The 27006-nt window shown below is 39.0% G+C and overlaps 2 protein-coding genes across 3 annotated transcripts; one reads left to right on the forward strand and one right to left on the reverse strand.

Moving 5' to 3' along the window:
- Positions 1-4590: 4590 nt before the first annotated feature.
- Positions 4591-15747, reverse strand: LSM1 (LSM1 homolog, mRNA degradation associated). Its single transcript, XM_058194787.1, has 4 exons — positions 13684-15747; positions 11803-11871; positions 6281-6396; positions 4591-5123 (listed from the first exon to the last, which is right to left on the reverse strand). The coding sequence occupies exons 1-4, from the start codon at positions 13883-13885 to the stop codon at positions 4953-4955; spliced, it is 558 nt and encodes a 185-aa protein (XP_058050770.1). The 5' UTR covers positions 13886-15747; the 3' UTR covers positions 4591-4952.
- A 231-nt stretch (positions 15748-15978) lies between these two features.
- BAG4 (BAG cochaperone 4) lies at positions 15979-26879 on the forward strand. 2 transcript variants are annotated; one of them, XM_058194572.1, is made up of 5 exons: positions 15979-16261; positions 19943-20044; positions 20921-21175; positions 21831-22076; positions 23495-26879. In XM_058194572.1, exons 1-5 carry the CDS (start codon positions 16112-16114, stop codon positions 23981-23983), a joined length of 1242 nt encoding a protein of 413 aa, XP_058050555.1. In that variant the 5' UTR covers positions 15979-16111; the 3' UTR covers positions 23984-26879. The 2 variants fall into 2 exon arrangements, with proteins under 2 accessions (XP_058050555.1, XP_058050556.1); XM_058194573.1 differs by lacking the exon at positions 15979-16261 and adding an exon at positions 16290-16613.
- The last annotated feature ends 127 nt before the right edge of the window (positions 26880-27006 follow it).

A 27006-nucleotide genomic window follows, 5' to 3' on the forward strand; every position in this document is an offset into this window, starting at 1 on the left:
CCCATACCACATTTCAGACATCAATACAATTGAACGTGTCCAGAAATATTTTACAAGAGTTCTCCACTCCTCTGAATACAACAAAATACCTTATGCCACCAGACTTGAAATCTTGGGTTTAGAAAACTTAGAACTCCGCCGCCTTCGACAGGACCTGTGTTTAACTCATAGAATCATCTATTGCAATGTTCTTCCTGTTGAAGATTACTTCAGCTTCAATCACAACAATACAAGAACAACCAATAGATTTAAACTTAATGTTAACCGCTTCAATCTTGATTGCAGAAAATATGACTTTTTTTTTAAATTTGAATTTATATCCCGCCCTTCTCCGAAGACTCAGGGCGGCTTACATTGTGTAAGGCAATAGTCTCATCCATTTGTATATTATATACAAAGTAAACTTGTATTGCCCCCCCCAACAATCTGGGTCCTCATTTTACCTACCTTATAAAGGATGGAAGGCTGAAGTCAACCTTGGGCCTGGTGGGACTCGAACCTGCAGTAATTGTAATTGCAGGCAGCTGTGTTAATAACAGACTGCATTAGCCTGTTGAGCCACAAGAGACTTCTGTAACAGAGTTATTAATACTTGGAACATACTACTTGAGTCTGTGGTCTCTTCTCAAAATCCCCAAAGCTTTAACCAAAAACTCTCTACTATTGACCTCACCCCATTCCTAAGAGGTCTGTAAGGGGCGCGCATAAGAGCACAAACGTGCCTACCATTCCTGTCCTAATGTTTCCTTTCATTATATCCAATTAATATAGTTATTACATACTTATGCTCATTTACATGCTTATATATTATATAGTTATTTTCATGCTTATGCTTATATATACTGTTGTGACAAAATAAATAAATAAAAATAAATAAAAATAAATAAAAATAAATAAGTTAACAACCGGTTCTCCCGAAGTGGCGCGAACTGGCTGAATCCCACCACTGGTTGGAGACCCCTGCTCTAATGCAGCAGCCGGACCCCAATCTTTTGGGCATCAGGGACCAGTTCCGTGGAGTTTTTTCTGTAGTTTCACATGCTGCCTGCATCCTACCGATGGGGTTTCTCGTTTGCGCAGCCCAGTTGATGGACTTGGGAGTTGGAGATATCTGCTCTAATGGCTACACAAAGGCACACACTCAACTTTACAATGGTCTGTAAACTAGTGTCAGGAAGCTCCATAACTCTGACTAACCATTTATGCTTCATCTGCTCAAGCCTGAGGACCTTTCATCCTTGCATTGAAATTGTATCTGTTATTAAGTCAACAGAAAATATTAACAGCATTAAAGTCCCTGTTGCAGACCCCTATCCTGTCTCCATTCTTGATTGGTCCCAATTCCTCTCCAAAATAATGAATGGCAAAGCCTAAAATCTGTCATAGATTTTTAGGCTGCTAGCAGACATCAGAATAAAGAGGAAGATGCTAATTTGACACTAGTGTGGCTACAGATGAATGATACCCTGCATCAGCCCCAAGCCAGAGACACAATGAAAGCAACCTCATAGGTTTAATCCTGTACAGGTAGTCCTCAACATATGACCACAATTGAGGCCAAAAATGGTGAGACATTTGTTAAAGGTGAGTTTTGCCCCATGTTATGAACCTTTCTTGCCACGGCTAAGTGAATTATTGCACTTGATAAAATAGATCAGGGATCTCCAACCTTGGTCGGGGAGTTGAAGTCCACAAGTTTTAAAGGGACCAAGGTTGGAGACCCCTGAAATAAATTGTTAAGTGAATCTGGCTTCCCCATTGACTTTGCTTCTCAGGTTGCAAAAGGTGATCACATGACCTTGGACTAGAGCAAGTCATAAGTATGAAACACTTGCCAAGCGGCTGAATTTTGATCCATGATCATGGGGAGGCTGCAAAGGTCTTGAAGGTGAAAAACGATCATGTCGCTTTTTTCAATGCCTTTGTAACTTTGAACGTTCACTAAATGAACTGTTGCAAGTCAAGGACTACCAGTATGAAGTCTAGCCAGGAATGAGTATTCCCTGGTTCCTTAGAAAATCTGATGAAACCACTCCAGAGGCTGGATAGCTGAATTGCAGATACAGTTATGAGGCCACTGCCATATATTCCCGTAGACGTTTTGTAAATAGTTACATAGATTGTGTGTCTAGGTTTACTTCTCTTTGTGATGTTCTCATTATATGCTAAAGAACAAGTCTAACCAATCTATGCATCTGAGGAACTGAGCTGCAACTCATGAAGGCGGATGCTTGTTAACAAAATTTGCTAAATCAGAAAAAGTATTACCAGGTTCTTCCTGATTTTTCACCACCATGGATCAGTGTATCTCAACCGTGGCAACTTCGAGCTGTGTGGACTTCAATTCCCAGAATTCCACAGCCAGCTTGCCATAACACACCTCTCCTACAATGCTGTCAAGGTATTATAGTTAGATACCAGCGAGCTTTTGAACAATAAGCTAATTTGTAAAGGAATGAGTTGAGGCTAACTTACTAGAGATGGGATCCATCAAGATTCTATTATGAACTTGCTGGTTCACAAGCACAAGTAGATAGTTCAGTGGGTCCTTACAGATTCAATGGGCAAACCATAGTTAATGAGTTAGCAGCTTTTTCAGTCTGAACTAGGATCTTTTTAAGATGAATCCCTTAAATGGAATGATAATAATACAAATGGAACACCTTTTTTTCTACTAATTTGAAATGGGGGGAGGGGAATTAATGCAATACACTCTTGAAAAGCAGAGAAGTGAACGAAGCTAATGAAGAAGTGCACAATTTGCAAGACAAAAACCAAGATTTGGGGAAATGGATACATTGCGCCCCATGGCATGCAGAACTCTGTTGTTTTAGCTTATCTGATTTTTGGTTGGGCACAGAAACAAACAAGCCTATAGCTACCATATAGGCTAAAATAGCAGCCTGAAGTCTGTGGCTACAGGGAACCTCTTCAACATACAGTCTCATTATAAGTCAGAATGAGAGGTTTCCAGGCTGCCTGAGTTCCCCCTGTGGATTTTCTTTTTTTAACTTGTGGATGTATGTTTGTAACGATCACAGGCAAAAGTAGGCAGGACTGCACACTGGCAGCTTATATATTATTCATTTCTTTTCTCCGTTCCATTCAGAGGGCATTCAAGGCTATTAGGCATCAGCTAAATTAAACTAAATTGAGAAGCAGAGAACACAAGCCCGCTGCCTGGCTGTAAAAATCTGTAAAAAGAAATTTCCCTCTTATCTGAACCCCAAAAGCCCCTTTGCCATCAATATTGTCCTGTGGGTCAATCTTGGGCACTGCTTAAGGAAACAATGCATTTTGCTTCCTAAAGACTTTATTCTCAGGCTACTTCTGCAGATTAATTATGACTTGTCTTCAGAAACTAAAACCACAACTTTCAAATAGATACTCATTGCTTGCTGTACCAAGTAACAGACTGCAAGGGGAAGTGTCAATTTTTCTCACGTAAAATCAATTTTTGGCTCTTGCTGAAGTCTCTGCCCCACCTAGCTTTTATTTTTTACTGTTTAAAACATTTTTTTAAAGCAAGTGAAAAACTGACCTGTGACATGCCAATTCTAGTATTTACTTGGTTTTTTTAAGTGCTCCTAGGTCTTCTCAGGATACAGCAAGGGAAGCACAAGAAAACTGCCTTTGAAAGTGAGTTCAATTGACAAGAAAATAAGACTAAATTGAACGAATGGGGATCATTCTTGGGGATTAGAAGAAATGGCAGGAACAATCTTACTTCTTGCTTTCTAATAAATGGCTGTTTGCACGATTGCATTTAGTTTTGGTCACAATACAAAAGAGATGTTGAAACTCTAGAAAGAGTGCAGAGAAGAGCAACAATGATGATTAGGGGTCTGGAGGCTAAACCTTATGAACAATGATTGCAGGAATTGGGTACATACAGTGTAATAAAGGATAGGGGTGACATGATAGCAGTCTTCCGATATTTAAGGGGCTGTCACAGAGAAAAGGGGATGATCTATTCTCCAAAGCACCTGAGGGCAGGACAAGAAGTAACAGATAGAAGTTTATCAAAAAGACATCCAACTTAGAACTAAGGAGAAATTTCCTGAAAGTGAGAACAATTAATCAGTGGAATGGTTTGCTTCCAGAAGTTGTGGATGTTCCATCACTGGAAACTTTTAAGATGACATAGGACTACCATTTGTTTAAAATAGTATAGGGCATCCTGCCTTAGCAGAGATTGGACTAGAAGATCTCCAACTTCCCTTCCAATTCTGTTATTCTGCAATTTTACAGATAAGAGCAACAGAAGAAAATATCTGTAACTCAGGGTTTAACTATGGAATTTTTGGTGCTACCTAAGCTTGATTCTTTGCTTGCAGATATTACGTCTTCATCGATCATGTTATCTGGTTCAGTACTAAAACATCTGCAAGCAAACAACCAAGCTAAGAGGCCATCAAGAACTTTTCACAAACAAGAACTCAGATGTTCCTGTCAAATCTTCTCCCTCCTATTTGAGGGTTTTAAAGTTTCCATCAGCCCAGTTCAGAAGACAAAAGGGTTTTTTTCTGTCATTTCTCTGTCCCCCTAGAAAAATGCCCTGGTGACTAAAAAAGACAAATTCTCAGTAGCACTTGCATCTTAGCTTACAGCAGTGTTTACAATCACCTTTTATTTACGGGTTAGAGAGGGTTACTTCCCCATTTTTTCCAGAAGTCATCCCTGTATTAAAAAAACAAAAACAAAATATCCGAAACCAGTCTTCTCTTTTACAATTGCTTCGTCATGCTGGATTATATTTAATCTTCAAAAATAATGATTTTACGTGAAATGGGAAGAACTACAGTTTACATCATGGTGATCCAACTGTTTTCTGCACCAGGGGGTTGGGAGGGGAAGGAATCTGAAATAATAATAAAAAAAATAGTTGTCCATCACTTGGGCACTTCAGTAGACAGTCTCCTCAATGTTTGAGAGACAGTTCAGGTAAATACTTAGTATTCGTCTAATGTATCAGCCCTTGGAATGGAGAGGCCCCGCTCCTTCAGCGCTTGCATTTTTAACTTGTCCGATTCTTGCTTCGTTTGCTGCTCTACCCGTTGAACTTCCAAGATTTCCTCTATCGAGACTTGCTGCAAAGGGGTGTCACTTTCCTTTTCCAGGTCCTGCGGTAGAAAAAGAGTCAATACTTTAGGGCTTGAAATTGGGAAGAAACAGCAATTTCTTCCCTCTGAGACAGGGGTCTCAAACCCTGGCAACTTTAAGCCTGGAGAACTTCAATTCCCAGAATTCTGGGAATTGAAGTCCTCCAGGCTTAAAGTTGCCAAGGCTGGAGACCCCTGCTCTGAGACACAAAACACAGACGCTTGGAATGAGGAAGATGGACTGACTATAATTAGAACAAACATCAAATATTTTATAAATGAATATTTCCTCTTTTTTTTTTTGGTTTCTTTTTATGGAGAAGGAGAGTAGAGGTTTTAGGTGAGGGATGGGAATTTATGGATAATTAGGGTATTCTAGTTTATGATTGTCAGATCGTATACCTTGTACTCTGCTCTGGGAAGTCCGGGTGGGGGGGGGGAGGGGAGTGGGATGTAATGGGGAAAAATTTTATTGTAAAACTTTTTCAATTAAAAAACAACAACACAGATGCTGTGAATTTGTACAGGTATGTTTAGTGCCCCTGTTCTATTCCACATTATCAAACAATTCTCAATTTTAAAAAGCATCAAAAGATACCATTTATTGTACAATAAAGAGTAAGAATAGAGCAAAATGGAGGGTGGGGTGGGTGTGACTCAGTTGTTAAAGATGCTGAGCTTGTCAGCTGGAGAGCTGACAGCCCGAGTTTGAGACCCGAGCTTCGTACAACAGGGTGAGCTCCCGTCCACCTAGAAGTTTGAAAGCATGCAAATTCAAGTAGGCGGGTACCACTTCAGTATTTGGCATTTAGCCATGCTGGCCACAGGGCCACTGAAAATGTCTTCGGACAACACTGGGTTGGTCCCTCAGCCAAAAAACAGAGATGAGCACCGTGTCTTAGATTCAAACACAACTGGACAGGGAAACCTTTACCTTTTTAAAGAATAAAAAACTCCTTAAAAAATCCAAATCCTTCCCCAACCTTGTGGTCTCTAGACAGATCAACCTACAAGTGCCTGTAATCCCGATTTAGGTCAGCTAATATCAATTAAGAATTAAGTTGTAGCAGTGCTTCTCAACTATTGCAACTTTTAAGCTATAAGAATTTCAACTCCCAGAATTCTGCTCCAAGAGGCCTGCAATTCTTTGAAAAAAGAAAAACCAGTTGCTGACTTACAATTTCTCCCAGGAGTACAACATTCTCGCCTCTGACTACGAAGATGCCACGAGGGATGTCACCATACTTTTTGCCCACATGAATGCGCTCCACTGTTTGGTGCAAAACCAGATTTGCTGAAAGTTCAGGGAGAAGGAAGGAAACAAAGATGGAAAGAGTGATGAAATGTATGGCTGCTTGTAAAGGAATAGGCTGCAACCTTCCACCTTTGCGTTTCTGTGCAACCGTGTTCTAAAGAGGTAAGCAAATAGTACTAATTAGCAAATATTTCCACTTTGTTGTCTGGCATTGGAAGCATTATTTCTATTTAGCACTTATGAGACCTCTGTTTTTCTTCCAACATGTAAGAAGTGGATCTTTGTCTTATTTTATTCATCCAACAGCTCAATGAGAGCAGTTTATACTGCTTAGATGTCCTTCATAGTTCTTTTTGCAAACATAATGGTATTTCATTTTTCTTTTGGTATATCCCTAAAAAACACCATTGTCATATATGTAACTTTTTTTTTTTTATTCAAAAAGTTTTTATTAGTCAAAAAAGGTTTATACAAATACATATCAGGTATGGTAAATTTTCATTTTTCTTATCTAAAATAAGAATTTTACTCAAATTTTTTAACACATACAACAGCCATAAGGCAAGCAGGTGACACGAAGTAGCTAAGTTTGCAAATTTTAAATACGTAATAAAGAAGAGTCAAGAATAAACAGAATATCGTACAAAAGAGAATAAGGAAAACCAACACAATCCCAAATATCTTTATCACTTCCTAGTTTTGGATCTCAGAACTCTGGGTTCAGCCTGACCCAACTCCAGGGCCGCAACAGCGGCAGCCGCTTCAGCCCCATGATCTATAACCTCCCCTTCTTCAATTCCTGGGTCATCTGATTCCAGGAAGGCTTTGTGTTCCTCCACATAGGCCGTAGCCTCCGCAATTGTACTGATTTTTTTCGTAATGCCCTCCCGGAAAATCATCAATCCCTCTGGCATCAGCCATCTGAAGCCCACTCCTTCTGGTACAATTTGCTTGACAAAAATAATATTTCTTTCTTTTTCACGTACCTGTCTGGGAATCTGCCTCAGAATGGCTATCTCCTGCCCCTGTAAATCAGTGCCCCACTCCTATGTTTTCTAAGAATTTCATCTCTCGTCTCTCTTCTCACAAATTTGACATGAACCTCTCTGGGAACTGCATGCGTGCGTGCATATTGCAATTAACTCTATAAACTCGATCCACATCCCAATTCATGAAATCAACACCTCTCCCAAGAAATTCTCCCAACAATTTAGTCACAACATCTCTCAAGTCTTCTTGGTCCACTTCTTCCAAATTTTGAAACCTAAGGAAATAAGACATTTTATCCATCTGTAGTCCAAGCACAGCATTGCCTGTCGTCTCCTCTCTTTTCTGCACTGCCCGCATCTCACCCTCCAAACCTTCCACTTTCTGCTTGTTTTCTGCTGAAACTTGTTGAGTATCCTTTAAATCCTTTTGGATAGTCACAATTTCTGCTCTTATTTCATCCAATTTCTTGTCCATATTAGATAACTTTTCCAAAATTCTCTCCATCTCTCCAGCAGTTGGTCTCTGACCTTTTGCCATTAAGGAAAAAAAAATACAAAATCCTCAGGCAGGCACGGTATCCTTGTAATTTCCTCCGGATCCACCAGGGGGCACTCACAGGAGCAACGAGTCCAGAGTACAGTTAGTCAACCAGGAAGCCGAAGGGAAGTGATGTCATCAAAATTCTCAGTCATATATGTAACTTAAATTGCCAACAAAGGAGAATATTTGTAGCTCAGGGTTGAAATTAGGGGGCCATTGTGCTCTCCGAGCTTGGTTGTTTTCTTGTAAACATTTCATTATCCCAACTAGGCAACATCATCAGTGTCTAACAAAAAAACAACCAAACTCACAGAGCACCAAAGACCTCTCAACTTATATTGCACTACTCAAGAGTTTTCAGTGATCCAAACTCAAGAACAGAACACAGGCATTGCAGGCAGAAAGGACCATCTCAAGCTTTCACCTCTCCAGCAACAAGGCTAAAAATGACCCCTAACTTTGAGGTAAACAGTTGTAGACAGGAAAGATTGTACTTACATTCTAGGGTACTGAAAACAAAGAAATGAAAGTAAAGAACTCAGGAAAGACTAGCTGGTGTCCGTGTTTGCACATTGCTTAAAATCACAATTCCCTTAACTACCGTTTGTTAAATAATCCACAGTTCATACAATACTCTAAGTCGTAAACAAAATAGCTGGAGTGTTCTATTCTAAGTCATAGAACAAAATAGCTGAAGTGACATTCCGTGTTAAGTCAGAATTAAATATTCTTGTGAATCCAAGAGTACACACCTCCAACATTCAATTTTGGTGATCTGAGAACAATCCATCATTTTTTAAAGGTATTAAGAAGCCCATCTACAAAATTCTCAGATTGGTAATCAGGATTATAGGATCACGAAAGTAAATGTGGCCATTTACAAATAAGGTCTTAGCAAGGGAATGGTTCATTTGAAGAGGTGTACTATCAGGAAGCATATACCATAGGTAGTCCCCACTTACTGCCTCGTTTAGCAACTGCTTATGTTTAAGATGCAAAAGTAACTTTACCACCAGTCTCTGCATTAATGAACTTTTCGGGTCTGTAAAGGAAAGGACAGCTGAAGGAAGATCAGCAGAGTTGCAGTTTCACTTAGTGTTGCAGATCCCAACTGTCTATTTCTCTATGCCTTCTCACTGAGTAGTTGCCTTTCTTCAGAATTTCATATGCATAGCAAAACCAAAACCACACTTGACATCCCTCATTTTTCCAACAGGAAGTCTTCTCTGTACAGAGGTATGCAAATCCAAACTCAGTCTGGCATCTAACACAACTAACCTCTAACTCATCTGCTAGCCAAAGATGTGCAGGAGTTCCATACATGTAAGTAAACATGCTGATGACCGAACAATGTTTCCCATTGTTCAGGAAAAAAAAAGTTATATTGTACATATTGGATCTGAAGCTAAAAAGATTTTGCAAAGTGGAATGGAGATGCATCCCATATCTGTTGGCAGTTAAGCAGTCATATCTTTCTCTGGGCTCGAACAATATAATGCCATGAAAAAATGCATTTGAGCTATGCAGACAGTAAAATAATGAACACGGTACTTAAAGTATACATGTCAGTGTTCCTTAACTGATATGATATTACTGGGTTTGCACAACTTGTAAGCCCATGAAAACAAAACCCGCAGCTTCTATAAGGAGATTCCAACAGATATACCATGTTGCTTATCCCAAAACATTTTTTCAGTGTTAAATCCAAACCACAGCATGTCAGTACAGGCTCGCTTGCAATTATTTACTTATAAGGATGTGGTCAAATGCAACAATAATGGTATGCCTACCCAACATTAATGGGATTTGATTATTTGCAGACAAGCATTATTTAATAATTCCACATCTGGAAAGAAATGAACCTTTCAGACTTCTGCTCCATGACCATATACTAAATATTAACATCAGGCCATAGAAATATACAAATACCACTGCTTATTCTCATTCCAGAAAATGGGCACAATATACCATTTCAGTTTTGTTCCTCTGGTCAACCCACAAGATTATAAACCATTATAAATTAAAGAATAAATTAGGGCAACCATACAGAACATGGTTTCTGAAATTCCTTTCCAAGCCTTTTGCTGATAATGTCCATAGAGGTATTCACATTTTGTTCTGTAAATGTAAACATATGCATTTTGCATCTCCATGTGGGTTTCTGCTCTCCATCCGTGTTGCATTTGTGTGTGTACGTGCTTATATAGGTAAACACAGGAAGACCCTTAAGTCCTATGCCCACAGCAGCTTAGAATGGTCCAGTAGAAAACATTTCAACCATTGACCAATATCACAGAGATACACAGGAAGTCTTTTTCTTCTGCAGTCCCCTTCGTTATAATCCATTTTCAAACTCAGTATTTAGCAGTTCCTCATCCTGCACCCAATTTTGTCCCATTTTATTCAGTTAGACAATTATACTGCTTCCAGATATACAGATAGAGTCCCATGCCTCTTTATATAAACTTCTTTCCAATTTTCTCCAGCACAGAAAAGAAAAATGAAAAATAGAGAAAAAGGACAAGGACCTATTGGTCCTCTGCCAAAAAATACAAACTTCTGAATTAAATCTGAGAGTTGGGTCAATCCTGGCTCTTGTTATTTTTGTTCAATTCTTAGTATACCGGAACTAGCCTAAGCTCTAAAATAGTTGTATACAATACTGGGGATTATATGTCGCTCAGAGTTGAATCATTGAGTTCTTTGTATTTTGAGCCCATTTTTTTTACAGATGTTTTCCATCTGCACGAAGAAAAACAAGTTTGATAAACAGCCCCATAGCAATGCACTTCTAATCTAAGAACAGAAACTACTTTTATGATTCTTATAATCAGATTGTCCAAGTTCAAGTAAAGTTCTCTAAACTCAATTAGAGGCATACCTAAGTCTTGATCTTCTGTAGCATTTGCTACCCTCTAGCGGTACAGCAGAGTTCAGCAGCAAACTAGACTTTTATGTATTCATGTACAGTACTTAAAGCTTGAATTAACAGCTAATAGCTGAAAATCAAATTCCATGGCAAAGCAACAGTCAGCCCCGGTACAGATTTTAAAGGGGAGAAGACTCAAAAGTCACTCTTGCTTTTGGAAAATAAATTTATTTGCTGCTGCGTTCCTGTGATATGACTTTTGGGGATGTTCACACCATTGGTCAAAAAAGGATATTGGGATGCAGTTCTCTTCACCCATTTCAGACTAATCCAGTGCTGTATTAATCAGTGTTGGATACTCAGATTTCTGACTGATCTTTCTGGTCACCTAGTGGTTTAGAACAATACATACTGCATGAAAACTAAGTTTGGAAGAGTCTGGGATGACTTTTGAACCCTAGCTTTTCTCCAGAGGCCATGAAGCAAAATTCTACAGGGTTACTGTGGAGAAAAAAAATATGAAGAATGAATTCCATGTACACTGCTTTGAACTCCTGCAGCAAAGGCAGAATAAAAATTTATTTGCTGTCAAACTTGTTTTGAAGATACCCTACGAAATCAATAATTTATTTTATTTTAACCCAGGAAAGTCCTTGACATTTTCTCCTTTGAATCAGTTTTGACACCTGGTGTCTGCATTGACAAATCCTTGCATTTTTCTTAGCAAATTTTTTGCAAGTGGTTTGCCAATGCCTCCTTCCTAGGGCTAAGAGAAACCCCAACTGGTTTTGCATCTAAGACAAGACTAAAACTCAGTCTCCTGATGTCTTCACCATTACACCAAACTGATTCTATATACTCTGTCAGCAATAGGTGTAATTAAATACATTCAAAATAAAATGTCACATTTTTCTTTTTTTCTTCTTTTCCCCCTTGTTCTTTCCTCAATCCTTTTTTTCCCTTTGAATTCCTGACTTTGGCAAAATATTAGCTGTACGAAGGACCATCAAAAGATACATAAGTGAAAAGATAATGGTTTGGCATACCAAACTGATCAATGCTGCGTAAATATCCAATCAGTGTTCTGCCATCTCTAAGGAGGACCAAGTGTTTCTCTGGAAAGGAGGGAAAAAGAGAGAAAAATCTCATTAATTTGCAAAAATCAAGCCTTTTAGAGAGTTGAATCAGCTTTTCTACAGTTCTGAAAGTCTATATAAACCTTGGAGTTTTCCAAAATATATTACTATCTATTCTTTGTGTGCTTTTTGCTTAGGCTTGCTATTTGGAATTATAAAGAATGATCAGATTCACTGTACAAGTAGAGAGGTGTAGGGATCCAATTAGCCTTATTTGGATTTGATTTTCATTGCTTGAATTTGATTTTTCTTCCTCAATCGTTCTAAGCCAGTGATGGCTAACCTTTTCCGGACTGAGTGCCCAGAGCCCCCGTGCATGGCTGCAAATCCCCCCGCACTCCCAAAATGCAATGTGCGCACCCCCCGCATGTGCCCAGCCCCCAGCACATGTGCAGCAGAGACCCGAAGACCAGCTGGCCGGCGGAAGGCATGAGCGCATGTGCAATGGAGCTGAACTGGGGCGATGGCTCTTATGCCCACAGAGAGGGTGTTGCGTGACATCTCTGGCGTGTGTGCTATAGGTTTGCCATCACTGCTCTAAGATAACTGAAAACTCTCTAGTTCACACCATTTTAAAATGTTGGGCTTTACAGTGTTAACAATCTGCCACATTTTATGCTTATAATACACCATAAACTATGGTTTACTCAGCTCAGTGTTCATGGGTTCTTTTGCACAGTGCAGCATAAACTTACCATATGGACTGCACATATACAACATGCTAGTCTAAAAATATAGCCAGCTATTTTGTGGTTCAGGTGATTATGTAAGAATATATCTAAATGGGGTTAGTACTGGAAGGATGTTTGCCTTTAAAAGCCATTAAAAATGTATCACTGAAGGAAACTATCATGTAAAACATCAGACTAGTGTAAAACAGGATTGCCTGATGTTTCGATGCCTCCTGTAGGAGGTAGGTAGGTAGGTAGGTAGGTAGGTAGGTAGGAAGGAAGGAAGGAAGGAAGGAAGGAAACAGGCTTCAACCCTTCCACTTTTGTAAAAATTCACCAGTGGCTTTGAAACTCTTGGTTACAACTTAGTGCATTGTGCAAAACTCCCCAAATTTAGGTTATCCCATTAACAATGATTTCAATTAACTTGCTCAAAGCCCATCGCAAGTCAAGTTAAAACTATTTACTAAATCTACACTACTATTAATCTTCTCATCGTTTCCATCACCAATCTCTTTCCACTTATGACTGTATGGTTGTAACTTTTTGTTGCCATCTTTAAGAGTTAAATTGTACCCTATGACCATAATTTGTGTTGTAAATGTTGTACCTTTGATGAAGGTATTTTTTTTTCTTTTTCTTTTATGTACACTGAGAGCCTATGAACCAAAACAAATTCCTTGTGTGTCCAATCACACTTGGCCAATAAATTCTATTCTATTAACAAGCCACTTCCAAGGTAGAAAACAAGAGAAGAAAACCAGGAAGATCCGCCACACACCCTCCAAAATAGAGAGAGGAGTCCTACTACTACTACTACTACTACTACACGGAACGCTCGCCAGGCGCAAATCCTTCAAACCGAAATCAGCCACAACGCAGCGCTCCACGCCTCTCTTTTTGGGAAGGTGTCTCCCCTTTTTCCTTAGCATTCGTGGCCCGACCCCAGCCTGCTGCTGCCATGCAGAGCAGCGGCGCTTAAATTAGCGCAATGCCATTTCCTAAAGCAAAGGCATTTGTCGAGAGGAGAGAAGTGGGAAAGAAAGCTGGTTCAAAAACCGAGAAGAGGAGAAAGAAGAGGCTCGGTTGCAAGGAGGCGGGGCGCCCGCGCGCAACTCACTGTCGATATCTTGGATGAGGCTGGCCGTGCCCGGCATGTAATTCATTTTTCCCCTGGACGCAGCGGAAGCTCCGCCGCCCGCATCGGCCCTGGGAGAAGCGGAACCTGCTCGTGGCCTCTCCCCGCCCGGTCCGGAAGCACAAGCTCCGGCGGGGCGGGGAGACAAAAGGGGACCCGTTCCCGGCGGCGAGTTGGTGCGCATGGGAGTTCCCAGGAGGGAGTCTGGCGCCGTCGGCCTCGACCCTTAAATAGGCGGCCTGGGAAGGGCGGAGGGGTCGGGAGCGGCCGCGCCCGGCTGGCTGGAGCGCAATCAAAGACAGGATCGGAAAGGCACATCGGCTGCGCCCGCCGGTCATGGGGGAACTTGAACCATCCGTTTTGGATGCATGGAATAATGCGCGGGATGGGCTCCGCAGCATCAGACCCGCGTTCGTTTAGGCTCCTAAACGATCACTCATCACCAATCTCTTTCCATTTATGACTGTATGACTATAACTTGTTGCTGGCAATCCTTATGATTTATATTGATATATTGACCATCAATTGTGTTGTAAATGTTGTACCTTGATGAACGTATCTTTTCTTTTATGTACACTGAGAGCATATGCACCAAGACAAATTCCTTGTGTGTCCAATCACACTTGGCCAATAAAAAAAAAATTCTATTCTATTCTATTCTAATCCCCGGGGATTTGGGCTGCAGCGGGCCTAGCAAACTACGTGCAAACCTGGTTTGCTGTGGGAGGTCCGCTATACTCTGGTCTGTAGTACCTGGGAGTCCTCGTAGTACGTCTTTTATTCAATAAACCATCATTTAGGGTGCTATGATCCCAGTTCCAAAATTATGATGTATATATATGTAAGCTTGCAGCCTCCTAACTCAGCTTGAAGATCACTGGGTGACCGTGGGTTACTATTGCACATTTTATCCTTTTGCTCTTATATTATTTTTTTATTTACTTTGTCACAACATTATATATAAACACATATAATGAAAGAAAACAATAGGACAGGAATGATAGGCACTTTTGTGTACTTATGCACGCCCCTACTCCAAGTGGCTGCCTGGACTAGTCCCTACAGTTTTCTTGGCATGGTTTTTCACAAGGCGTTTGCCATTGTCTCCTTCCTAGGGCTGAGAGAAAGGGACTGGCCCAAGGTCATCTAGCTGGCTTTGGGTGGGACCTGAATTTACAATCTCTCTAGTGCCTTAACACTACATCCAAACTGGCTTTATTCTGTTTTATATTCTTACTTTTTCAACAGTATTAACGAATGATAAGAATTATTAATTTAAAATAGTGTTTTATATTACATTCTTATAATCCTAAATTTTAGCTATTATTTGTATCTTATATATTTTATTATTGCTAAATGCTTGTAATTTTCATTTACACTGGTCTATCATTGTTGTAAAGATACGTACAGTATCTATGCTACTAATTTTAAGGATAAAATAGGCGAAAAACAAATATTTGTATGCCATTTGTCCTATTGTGTTAAGACTAAGAAAATATTGACTGTAAATGCAAGTTTCCTAACCTGCTACTTTCCAGATGTTAAGGTCAAAATGTCTTCAAATACCATTGCGAACTCGGTTAACTGAATGCGTGCTGAAATTCCTTAACATGTACAGTAGAGACAATCTATATTTTAAACCTGTTTAAAAGGAAGTAATATAAAAATATTCCTTCCAAAGTTCTCTTTCAAGTACCTGGGCAGTTAAGCAACCTGTACAGTATTATTTAATTTCTGTTTTGTACCCAATCTTGTTTTGATAAGGACTCTCCATTGGCCCTCCAAATTTGTTATTAAATTTGTGGAATAAACTATGCTCCACCCATGAATATTCCTCTTCCGAAATAAAGCTTGAAGGCAAATTCTGCTATATAAAATAAATAAGTGACAAGAAGGGGAGGGAAGGTAAATTTCTTATCTGGGCCCTAAACTTTGTTGCTGGCAATCCTTATGATTTATATTGATATATTGACCATCAATTGTGTTGCAAATGTTGTACCTTGATGAACGTATCTTTTCTTTTATGTACACTGAGAGCATATGCACCAAGACAAATTCCTTGTGTGTCCAATCACACTTGGCCAATAAAAAATATTCTATTCTATTCTAAACAAAATCTGAATTCCTCTTTTTTTCTAGCGCTTTAAGAGTTAATTGAAAGTTTCTTCTAAATCAGACTTGCTGATTGGATAGCATTCCCCGGTGACGTTAGGGAGCGGTCCCTGCTTATTGACGTCAGCAGCGGCATTTATTTCTGTAGCAAAACCCTACCGCTCTCCCCACATCCTGGAATATTGTAAACAGCCAATCGAAGCCGAAGAGGGTCTGTTGATCGTTGTGATTGGTCGCTTGGTGAGCAGGCGCACTGGTTTACAAGGGGGGAAAATAAATACTAAATTGAGAGCCCGTAATGGCGGCGGCGCTGAGGAGGTTACGCGGAACAGAAGTGGAACGAGTTCGGCCTGAGCCGGAGCCTCCCCCACCGCTGTGGGGCATGGCACCATTTAGGTGTGGCCAGCACCGCGGCAGCGGGCAAAGAGCGGTTCAGGGTGGCTCCCAGGTAACGGCCCAGTCCCTGCTCCTATTTTGCCTCTCTCTGTTATTAACGCTGTGTTACGTAATTGACCCCCTCAGGCCACCGTCTGCGCCTCCTTTGCGCTTCCCCCTCCCCTGAAGTGCTACCACGTGCTCAAGTCTGTTGCGTCTACTCTGAGAAGGAAGTGAGACGAAGCCAGTTCTGTTTTGTCTCCTCGTTATTCCTCCTTTGTTTAAATGATTGCTTAGCTAAGTCTGGCTGATGCATTTTCCAAGTGCACGCATGCCGGAGCTGAGCCATAACAAAACCTTCCCTTGGTTCGGCTAAGAAAAAGTGGGGGGGGGGAACCTTGGATTGGTTAGAAGTTAAGAAAATGGTAAGTCCTGTATGAAATCTCATCGTCTTGTTCCTATCTAGAATTTTTCAATCCTTGTCTGTCCCCAGGAAAATCATATAGACTTTAATTCTTGAAAAATGGAGCCTAGAGACTAAGGAAATGTTCTTGGTGGGAGCTTTTTCCTATATTGGAAAACGACTTGCTGGCTAACATTCTCCATTTAGAGGAGGAAGGCACTGCTGCGTAAATCTGAGGAAAACATAAAGCAAGTCTGTTTTGTTTAGTCTTTTCTTTTAGGGTTGCGCACGGTAAAATGCTCCATACATATTTAACAATTCTGTGTGGTGAAGGTAGGTTCTGAGAAATCGTTAAATGTCTTAAAATGTTTTGTATTCCTAAAAGGTTCTTTCATTCATGATGACGTTACTTGGCAAATAGAACTTATCATTTTGGGTGGGATTAGCTGGCTCTTAGCTGCTTTTTAGGGTATTTGTTTTTTTGTTTTTGAACTTGAGTCATAGTCTTCAAAATATGAAAACATATTCATAGGGTTGGTGTTTTCAAAAAAGTAGTTCATAGTGGAACTGTGGTAGTATTGTGTAAAAGATGCTGTTTTGAAGCAGCTATTTTTCATTTATTGTACCCTAGCTTTTTCCCAGCTTAAAAATTGGGATTGTAACAATAAAGGATTTACACAAGAGTGATAAAGATTCTGAATGAACATCAAGGAAATCCTAAATCTAAACTCTGAATACTTGTCTAATATAGTTTAACATCTAAAACATTCTTAAGGAGCACGGGGTATGTTCTGAATTTCTATTTCTTGGGAGATTAGTTTTAGTACAAATAATTGGCATTGCAGAGAGGAGGCATGTCCTACAAAATTTAGACTATTAAGAAATGAGATAGCCTTAAACATCAGCTAGTGAAACTAGTGAATGTAACTAGAGCAATACAATGTTATTACTATAATTCTTGCCACCTTATTTTAATGTTAGAATAGAAATAACTTTAATGTGTTTTAAAATTCACATATTTTATTAGGTTCCTGTTGTGGGAAAATATTTTAGTCTCTAGAATTTTAAAAAATAACTAAATATGTATGCCTCCAGTTAAACCACATTCAGGACAGATGACAAACTATTTATACTTGCATTCTATAAATTCTTGGACAGTTTAATCAGCTGTGAATAAGAGTGTCCAGGCAAACTTAATTACCGGTAGTTTGATTGCTGAAGAGAGATTTAAGATAAAGCCTATTTTTTAAGTCTGTAAAAGGAAAGGAGTTGCCCAGGTGATTATTAAATTAAACATACATAGGCTTACCAATGTTATTTTTAGTGCATCACAAATACCAGCAGATATTAAAAATGTAAAAACAATTATTTGAAATTGTGTTTTGATACCATTTAAATTAATAGCTCAGTCTGTGAAATAGGTCCTGAAAGACAGATATTTTATTACTGATGGTTAAAGATTACCAGTGCAAAATATCTAAGTTTAAACAATTCATTAAAGAGTCTTATAAAATATAAGGTGGGAATTGTATTGGTTTAAGAAAAACGGATAGTAGCTGAGACTGTTTTCCTTGAGGAAAGGATAGTTTTTTTATAATTTTTCTGTATCTACTTATAATTCTTGATATTTCGGGCAGCATATTAACTCTTCCATTTTTAAAAAATACAGCTCAATCTCAACATCTGTAAATGGAGATCCACAAGAGTTTATGCAGCGGTAATTTGGTTGGTCTTTCAGTTACCATTAGGATTTTTTTTAGAGGATAAAAAGTGTTACTATCTAACTCTCTTACATAATTGAGATAAAATCAAAGATATAGTATAAATAAGTTGTTTGAATCTTAAATAAATTTTAGATTATTGTACTTTGGGGTATACTTAAACATTTTAAGCTTGTGTTTAGGTATTGTTGGGATACATATTGATTATTCTGATATGTTCCTTATTTATACCTTTTATCATTTGAAGATTACACATTTTCTAGTCATTGCTTGGTAGAAACCATTGCTATATAGCCACTATTTTCAGATCATTCCTATCAGATTATTATAATATCCCTCCATGAATGCAGTACATAGCCATTTACCTAACACCACAAGAGTTTCCAATTCTTTGTGTATTGTAATGATCACCCAACACATGAACTAAACTTTAAGGCATTGTAAAGCATTTCAGAAATGTAATACTGGAAGTACTGTAGAGGAAAATACTTCATTCACCTGCTCTCTGATTCTCTTCTCTACCCTCCTCCCAGGATTTGACTTTTGCAGAGAAAATTTAGATTTGTTATTAATCATAGCTGTGTGTTCATATACATATAAATGATGTTGCATTATGTAAAAGGAAGGTCCTGCTCTTTCCATTTCCTGATATGACCTTGAAAAGACTGGAAGTCGTCTACAATGCGCTCATCCTATTTTTGCGAATGGTTAGTGGTTTTGCAAGTCTTAATGTATCATCAATAAAACAAGACTTCCTTACCTGTCTGCCAGTCACCACTTGAAATACACACACATACACACACACACACACACACACACACACAGAGTGTTTCCCTGAAAATACGACCTACCTTGAAAACACCAGGGGTTGTGGCCATGGCTAGCACCAGAGGTGAGGGCACAGGGGCCGATGGTGTCTGGCAGCAGCTGCAGGCCACACAGCACAGGTGAGTTGATTACCTGTCCAAGCAGCAGGCGGGGGAGGGCATGCAATCTGGATGAGCCGTCCGGGCTGTCTTGAAAACAGCCCGCACGGGTGGTTTTCACGGTGGGACAAGTGGCTTTTTTTTGCATCTCGGTTTGTATGCAGCCCGTGCAGCGTGTAAAAATTGCCTGCGTCCCGCCCTCCCCTGTGTCTCTGCCTCCACCTGTTGCCGGTGCTGCTGTGTGAAGACGAGCCTCCCGTGACAGACTGACCATTCTGGCCCACAGATTCTCAGCTTTCTCTCAGCCACGCAGTGCAAGGGTTGAAAACTATCTTATGAAGTTGAAAAACATTTTGGACGAAACTAGAGGCAAACCATTTCTATACTGTAACCAAGAAAGCTGTATCAATACTCCCAACACAGTCACCAAGAATTGATGAAGTCAAGCCATTATTTTTTAGAGGCTCCTCTGCTACAAGGATCTTCTTACAACAGAAATCACACATGTTGCTACAAGCAGACTGCTGAATTTAGCTTGGTAGTCATGGATTAACAAGATGATTTTCCAGCAACATTCTGTTGAATTTCCTACTGATGATCTGACATTCAGCTTGAATGCAAAAGTTAGCTGTATACTAGTCTAGAAATATTCTAGGTGTGAGCCTAATCATTTGTAGAAATTAAATGTATTGGTTCTTCCTTAGGAACAGCCTCCTTATCCTGGGTATGCCCCCAATTACTGGAATCCATCTCCAAGAACTTCCTATTCAAATCCATACCCTGTTGGATCAGAGCTTCAAGGCCAGGTAGAGTAATAGGAATAATGTACTGCAATTTGTCTGGACATAGCTTCTTGTAAAATAATTAAGCTTCTGGTTTGAGAGTCGATGTATATAACAAAATTGTAAAATGATCAAATTAAGTAATGCAGCATATACATTTTTGGAGGGTTTCTGCTGTGTAACATCGTTTTGTGTAAAAATTTAGGTGTCACCTGGGTGCAAAACTTAAGACCTAAAGTTTTACCCTAAATGATAGTTTGTAAAATCTGTCTCAAATTGTTTATTAGCCTGTCATCCCTGTTCACAAGACTTCTTGTTCTATGCAAGTAGTTTCTTTTATATAGAAGTATCAGTGATTTTAATATCTTCCCAACTGGGTCAGTTTGTTTTATTGTTACCACAAACATGCAAACAATAATAACTAATAAATAGAACAGCTTCTTTTGCTATGGAATCCTTGGTGCTTTTTGAGCTTGGTTGCTTGCTTCCAAACATCATTACCCAAATAGTAACATTAGTACAATGTGGAATTTGCTCTCTGTTTATGTACAGTAGCTTCTCTTCTGGCAAAGTGGTTTTCTTCTTGCTAATTTCTTGATTAGGGTATTGTTTTCTGCTTGATAGTTTGTCTGGTGTTAATCTCTGCTTATCTGGGTGTTGGCTGCTTGCATGGATACATTCTGGTCTTTTTGTTTCCTTAGCTTTTTTACACGCAATATTCTATATTGTCCATAACTAAAAGTTGCAAGATCCAAAAAATCTTAAAAGATGTCATTTTCTTTACTGAGGCTGCTTAAGGAAATAATTCTGGAACTGTCTTTTGAATAAGGTATTAATACCCTAATTCTTGTCTTTAAGCTAGGCAAGCTATTTCAAATAGCTTCTCTTTTTATCCTCCAGGGAATTGATTCTTCCTACACAAATGGTGTCTATGGATCTTCATACCCAGCTCCTGGGGCAGGGCCGCCATATCCCAGTCTCCCACAGTCAAACACATACTATTCCTCAGAGCACGCTCCTGCCACTTACTCCACAGAGTCTTCTAGCATATATAGAACTCCATCATCGGCATCAAACTGGAATTATCCCCCTCCAGACTGTCCAACCGAAGGTTCCATGGTGAGGAGGCAGGTAGCAGGTTACTCCCCTCCACAAGTAAATATCTGATATGAATTATCATTGTGTGTGTGTGTTTGGTCATAAATTAATATTGATTCATATTTCATAATATTAAGCCAGCAAACATACCTAATCTTCCTGCCTCCTAGTCTCTCCCTAGCAGCAAACCTATAAGGTGGGTTGGGCTGTAAAGAGCGACTGGCACAACGTCACTCATCTGGCTTTCATGCCTAAGGGAGGCCTGGTACTTGCCGGCTGGTTTCTAGGCCATATTATTTTGTCTGTTTCAATTGCTGCCCTTTCTTCTTTTTAAGTGACAGATGTAGAGACAATAAATGAAAAGGAGCATTTGAATACTGAAAGAAGGGGAGAGCACATAGGGTTTTGTGAAGCATCTACTGCAAAGTGCTTGCATGTGTCCTGATCATGAGAATAAGGAAATGGGGGAGGGCAAACCATTGCTTACTCAGCTGTATTACACCCCGCATGGACCATAATCTGATGTGCCCATCAGAAAAGAGCCCAGCCTTTTGAAGCATGAACAGAAAACAGGAATGTTGTTTTTCTATTAAAGTATTAATTAATGCCATGGAAACACTGCTACTAGAAATGTCTTTTAATGTTTTATTAATTGATGAGTTTTCCTGGGGCAATTAAAGAAACGTGTCTCTGTATCCCCCTTTTCCTGCAGGGCCCACCTTTTCCGCTCCCACCCTATCCGTATGGAGATTGTAATCCTAACATTCCACAGCAGAGGCCACCCCCTCCTCAACCAGGACTTCAAGATGCCACTTGGCAAACACCTGGCGTTTATGGAATGCAGCCTCCCTATGGTTGGCCCCCTCCCCCAGCAGGGCAAGGAGGGAATCAGTATGTTCCACAATCTTGGCCTAGTAGTGATGTGTCTACTCTACATCCCCCAAATAACAATCCAAAGGTATGTCTTTGAAATACACAAGGAGTTTATTTATCCTCTAATGCAAAATATTAAAGAATATGCTGAAAATTTAGGGTTGTGTCTTCGAAATACCACAGTTTTTATTGTTTTAAATTGTGTTGTCCTTGCTTATCATTGTGTTATGCTTTTAGTTTTGCTAATGCTAATTTGCAAAGAGCTAAACAAATGAGAATATACAATTTGCAGTACTACCTGGGATTGTAAACAACACATACTCTCTCTCCCCCTCTCCGTCCCTCCCTTCTTGGGTTTTTTAAAAGAAAAGTCTGATAGAATTGAAACTGCTTGAAAACACCAACAGTCAGCCAAAATAAATTATTTAGTAACTTAATTTAAAATAAACTTGTCGAAGTGTCACTAACTTGCAATAAAAAAGCCCAGTTGAGCAAAATTGAAACAGTTTTGTGCAAACAGATACAAGAAAATGATATAAATCTTTTCAAATACATACTGTGAGTCTTTCTATATTAACAAACTCACTACCATACGGTAGGAAATTAATATAAAAAGAATGTCTGAAAGTGTTTGGATTCTAAAGGAAAGAGTTAAGGCAAAACTTATTAAAAATAAAAATGTATGCTGATTTATTTTCAGCTCTCCATCTGAGAAACAAAGATTGGATTTATGTGTACTTTGTGAAATCTGATTTAAAAGACGTGCAGACCCAGGCTTTAAATGTTAAAAAAAATGGAGTAGTACAGTATTATAGTACATCTAGAGGAGATATGTATAGATGTAGAATTGCAGAGGCAAATAAACAACTATTTTAAAAAGCAAAGTGATTAATATTCAACAAGTATTGATATAGAAACATTTTGCCAAGAAAGTTTGGGAAGAATACTGGAGAAATCTTGTTCGATTGTAGTTGAAATGCTTTGATATTGCAGAAATCGGTAACAATAAAATAAAGTTTTAAAAAGAAACCTAATAGGAAAAGTACACTCACCTTTGATTGATTTAAAACTTACAAGTCTTCAGTGTAGTAGGTATTGAGTTTACATGTTCCTCTACAGTTTCATTGCTGTTTCCAGTTGACAGTTTTGTATGTATGTGAGGAAGAAAGCACTTAGTCTAATGAGTTCTTACATTCTTGTTTTTTGGGAAACTGCTTACTATGCTATAGAACCCATGAGACGGTCACCTAGGTTTTAGGCTGTTGGATCATGGCACATTGTGATGTCATTCTGACAGGTTCAAAGTTCAGGTACTATCCATAGTGGCTTTCAGTACTAGAGCCTTTTTGCACTAACCTTTTGAGAATGCAGATCTTACAAATATGCAGAGAGGCTGGCTGGCAATATTGGCCACCTAGGAATCTGCTTTCGCAGCATTTTTGAGACAGGATGGGGGGAAATGGAACCGATAGAGTTGTTGAAATTGCTTTTTTTCTGCTTTAGGACTCTTTTAGCCAAATGGATCAAGGGATTAACCAATATGGTTATCTTCCTGAAGCCAGTAGTTTGCCTTCTGGGACCACGAATGACTACAGTCCAGCACAGCTTGATGTTAAGCCATCTGCTTCCAGTCCCAAAGTGCAGTATAGTGCACAGCCCCAGCTGTATGATAATGTACATAAGAAACCATCTGTGATTAACAGTGGATCAGCTTGTAAAATAAACGTACAGCCTCCAACTAATGTGCAGCCTGGAATACAGAAGATCGCACAAGTTATGGAAGGAATTGAACTGTTGGAAGAAGAAGTGGATGAATTTGTAGGTAAAAAGACAGACAAGGATTACTGGTTGCTGGAAGAAATGCTGACCAAGAAGTTGTTGGAACTGGACTCTGTAGAGACAGGTGGTCAGGACAATGTGCGCCAGGCAAGGAAAGAGGCAGTTCATAGAATCCAAGCTGTACTGGAAGAACTGGAAAGGAAGGGTCTTTAATGTGAATGACAGTTTTAAAATCCAGTCCTGAAATTAATATAGGTCTCTGGCTTTTCTCTTGACCTCCAAAGCAATAAGTGGGGATGTGCATTTTGGCTTTAGAAAAACAAGCATGGTAAGTTTGATCTGATTTAACAAATGGATCAGATCTAGAATTTAGTATGGTGGTTCTCCCATTCAATGAATAAGAAGGGATGAAAGGCTGGCCCTTGTTGTTTTAAGGGTTTCGTTGCATAGTTTGACCAGCTACAAGAGAGAAATCATTTGGCAAAAAGAGAGTAGGATTTACACCTCAGAAAATCTCCTGGACCATCAAGGATTTCAGCAAATTACTTGTCGTATTTGAAAAATAGAAAAAGAAATCATTAAGTTGCAATGCAGTACCAGTAAAGCCATGACTTCAGGCTCTTCAGCTACTTTTCTGTGCATTATTTATAGATTCTTCCTGTTTGTCATATAAATTGTGTAATATCTTTTGGAATATAATATGTTCAAGTGCAACCATGCTGATAAGCCATGTATCACTAGGGTAACCAAACCCCAGGCATTTTTCATGTTATTTCTCCCTCATCCCTTATTATGCAAATATAATCCATTTTTTTTTTAAAAAAAAATGATGGGATAAGAAGAAGGAACCTAGATGATGTTTGAATTGCTGGCACTTTCAACTAATGAACTGATTATGAGGATTTGGGCCAGGAGAATTAGGTGATAAATGCTTAGCTGTGACATAGACTTTATACATTACAGTTGCTTATATTCCTGTTTAATCTGTAATAGCTGATTTGAAATAATCAGTTCTCATACCTGCGGAAGTCAGGTAAGGCTACTTACTACCTTGTATCATCAGCTCTTCCCAGTGTGTCCCTGGATCAAAAAGGCAAGAAATACATCTTTTAATTTTTTAAAACAGGTATTTATTGTAAGAGTTTTTAAAGAACACTGTCAAATAGCTAAAATAATAAAATAAATATTAGAAGTGTTTTAGTGAGAACTTCATACAATATATAAAAGACTTGTATACCACTTTGGAAGTCTTTCTGGTTGAAAAGCAGGGTTTAGCTGCTTTAAATAAAAGATGGTTGTACATAATGATACAGAAAAGACATCTTAAATATGGTATTGTAGTTTTTGGTTTCTTGTGCTCCAGTGCTCTAAATATCAGCAGCAAGAAAAATATATTTGGGTGTAACTTTAGCTATTGACTTTCCTTCCTTAAATTTTAAAGGCCTAGTTGATACTGTTTGTTGCCATATGTGTTCAATGAACTCAAACTCCCAAACATTATTTTAGCTGGTAGTTTTTTAAAAAAAAATGCATGGCCTTTTTCTGCTGTAAATCTGAAGCCTTTATAAACTTTACAAAACCAGGATAGGAATACACTATAAAGATTCAGCAATGAATAAAAGAACAGATCAGCCAAATTAAATAGATCTGTGCAACAATTCTATTGTTAAAATATTGGATAAAAAAGCCACATGTTCTCAGTGTTTTAAGAATACAGCATAGTTTTCTCCATGGTAGGAAAGAAACGTTCACAGAAATATCATGTTCGGTTTTCACATTTTTACTTGTTTTAAAGAGTCAGAACTATTTATGGAAAACCTTTCTGTTGCATAAAGAGAACAAAAAGCATACCTCACTTAATTTGTGTGATGGTTGTAGTTAGGTTTATTTTTGTTCTCAACTTATCAAAGAAATTCCAGTTAAATTTTGTTCTGTAATTATTTCCATCAATTCTAGAGTAAAACACAGCCTCAAGCTTTCATGTGAAACTAAAAGACAAGTGGGAAAACAGTATAAAATTAGAGATGGAAGAACTGTGATTGATTTACGTTTGCAATGTTACTTTGTATATTTTACTAAAGAAATCCCACAATGTGGGACCAGGAAGAACAATAATCTCCAAGTAGTTTGAAAACTGGCATTTTCTTTCTGCCTGAACCTGCCTGACAGCATTGTTGGGATAAATTAGGGAAGTGTGGTTGAATGTAGTCAGGAGTCTTGGGAGAGAGGGGCTGTTCGCAGAGGGCAAAAAGACAGTCTGGTAGGCAGGAAAAAAGCAAGGACAGGCCCTCCCAAATAGTTCACAGGGCATTTCTATAGTTAGGCAGATAGTAGTATTTGGCAAGATTGATGTCAGGCCACATAAAACAAGAATGATGTGGAATTATTTCTGAGCAGCTTCTTTATTGTTTGTCTACAGACAAAATCTTGCCAGAGTAACATGACTATCAGCATGACTATAAATATACTCTATGGCAGAGGTCACCAACCTTTCGAACCTCAGGGACCACTAAATTCATAATTGTAAATCCTGCGGACCACTAATAAAAAGGTAAAGGTAAAGGTTCCCCTCGCACATACGTGCTAGTTGTTGCTGACTAGGGGACGGTGCTCATCTCCGTTTCAAAGCTGAAGAGCCAGACGTCTCTGTGGTCATGTGGCCGGCATGACTCAACGCCAAAGGTGCACAGAATGCTGTTATTGTTAGCGGACCACTAATATGAATTTTTAAAAAGATAAACAGTATTTAGTGCTATATAAAAAATGCAAATAATTTTTTTGCGGACCACCAAAATTCTCTCACAGACCACCAGTGGTCCACGGACCACCAGTTGGTGACCGCTGCTCTATGGAACTGCAAAGGATGGTCCTCTTCCTTCCTACCAGATATTCCAAGCTCTGCTGCTGCCTTGCCCACTGAGATAGCCCCTCCCTCCTGGACTCCAGACTATGTTCAATCAGAAACAGCAGAGATGGTAGATAAGATAAGTACTGTATGTTTTATATCTTATATCACTTTGCAATTGAATATTGTCTAAAGGAAATTGAACTGTTATCTTTCTACTGCAAAATAATGAATGAACTGTCTTGAATAAACTTGTAAACTACTTTTTCTGCATCTTAATGTTTAAAACAGTTTAATCACATTTGTTTTTAAATAAACAATGTCAAATGCTCAGAAATGAAACTAAAGAAGGTCAAGGTATACTTCCTGATCTCTTTCCCTACTTTGTGTT

This window comes from Ahaetulla prasina, chromosome 9, assembly GCF_028640845.1.
Source record: "Ahaetulla prasina isolate Xishuangbanna chromosome 9, ASM2864084v1, whole genome shotgun sequence".
Taxonomy (NCBI): Eukaryota; Metazoa; Chordata; class Lepidosauria; order Squamata; family Colubridae; genus Ahaetulla; species Ahaetulla prasina.

What these genes read in the sequence shown, in the direction of transcription:
- LSM1 (XM_058194787.1), bottom strand. Translation starts at nt 13,885, where the DNA reads ATGCGCACCAACTCGCCGCCGGGAACGGGTCCCCTTTTGTCTCCCCGC. An exon ending in CCTCATCCAAGATATCGACA is followed by an intron (nt 11,872 to 13,683) that starts GTGAGTTGCGCG and finishes CCTCCTTTCCAG; the next exon opens with AGAAACACTTGGTCCTCCTT. An exon ending in TTGTACTCCTGGGAGAAATT is followed by an intron (nt 5,124 to 6,280) that starts GTAAGTCAGCAA and finishes TTTCTACCGCAG; the next exon opens with GACCTGGAAAAGGAAAGTGA.
- BAG4 (XM_058194572.1), top strand. Translation starts at nt 16,112, where the DNA reads ATGGCGGCGGCGCTGAGGAGGTTACGCGGAACAGAAGTGGAACGAGTT. An exon ending in GATCAGAGCTTCAAGGCCAG is followed by an intron (nt 20,045 to 20,920) that starts GTAGAGTAATAG and finishes TTTATCCTCCAG; the next exon opens with GGAATTGATTCTTCCTACAC. An exon ending in CCCCAAATAACAATCCAAAG is followed by an intron (nt 22,077 to 23,494) that starts GTATGTCTTTGA and finishes TTTCTGCTTTAG; the next exon opens with GACTCTTTTAGCCAAATGGA.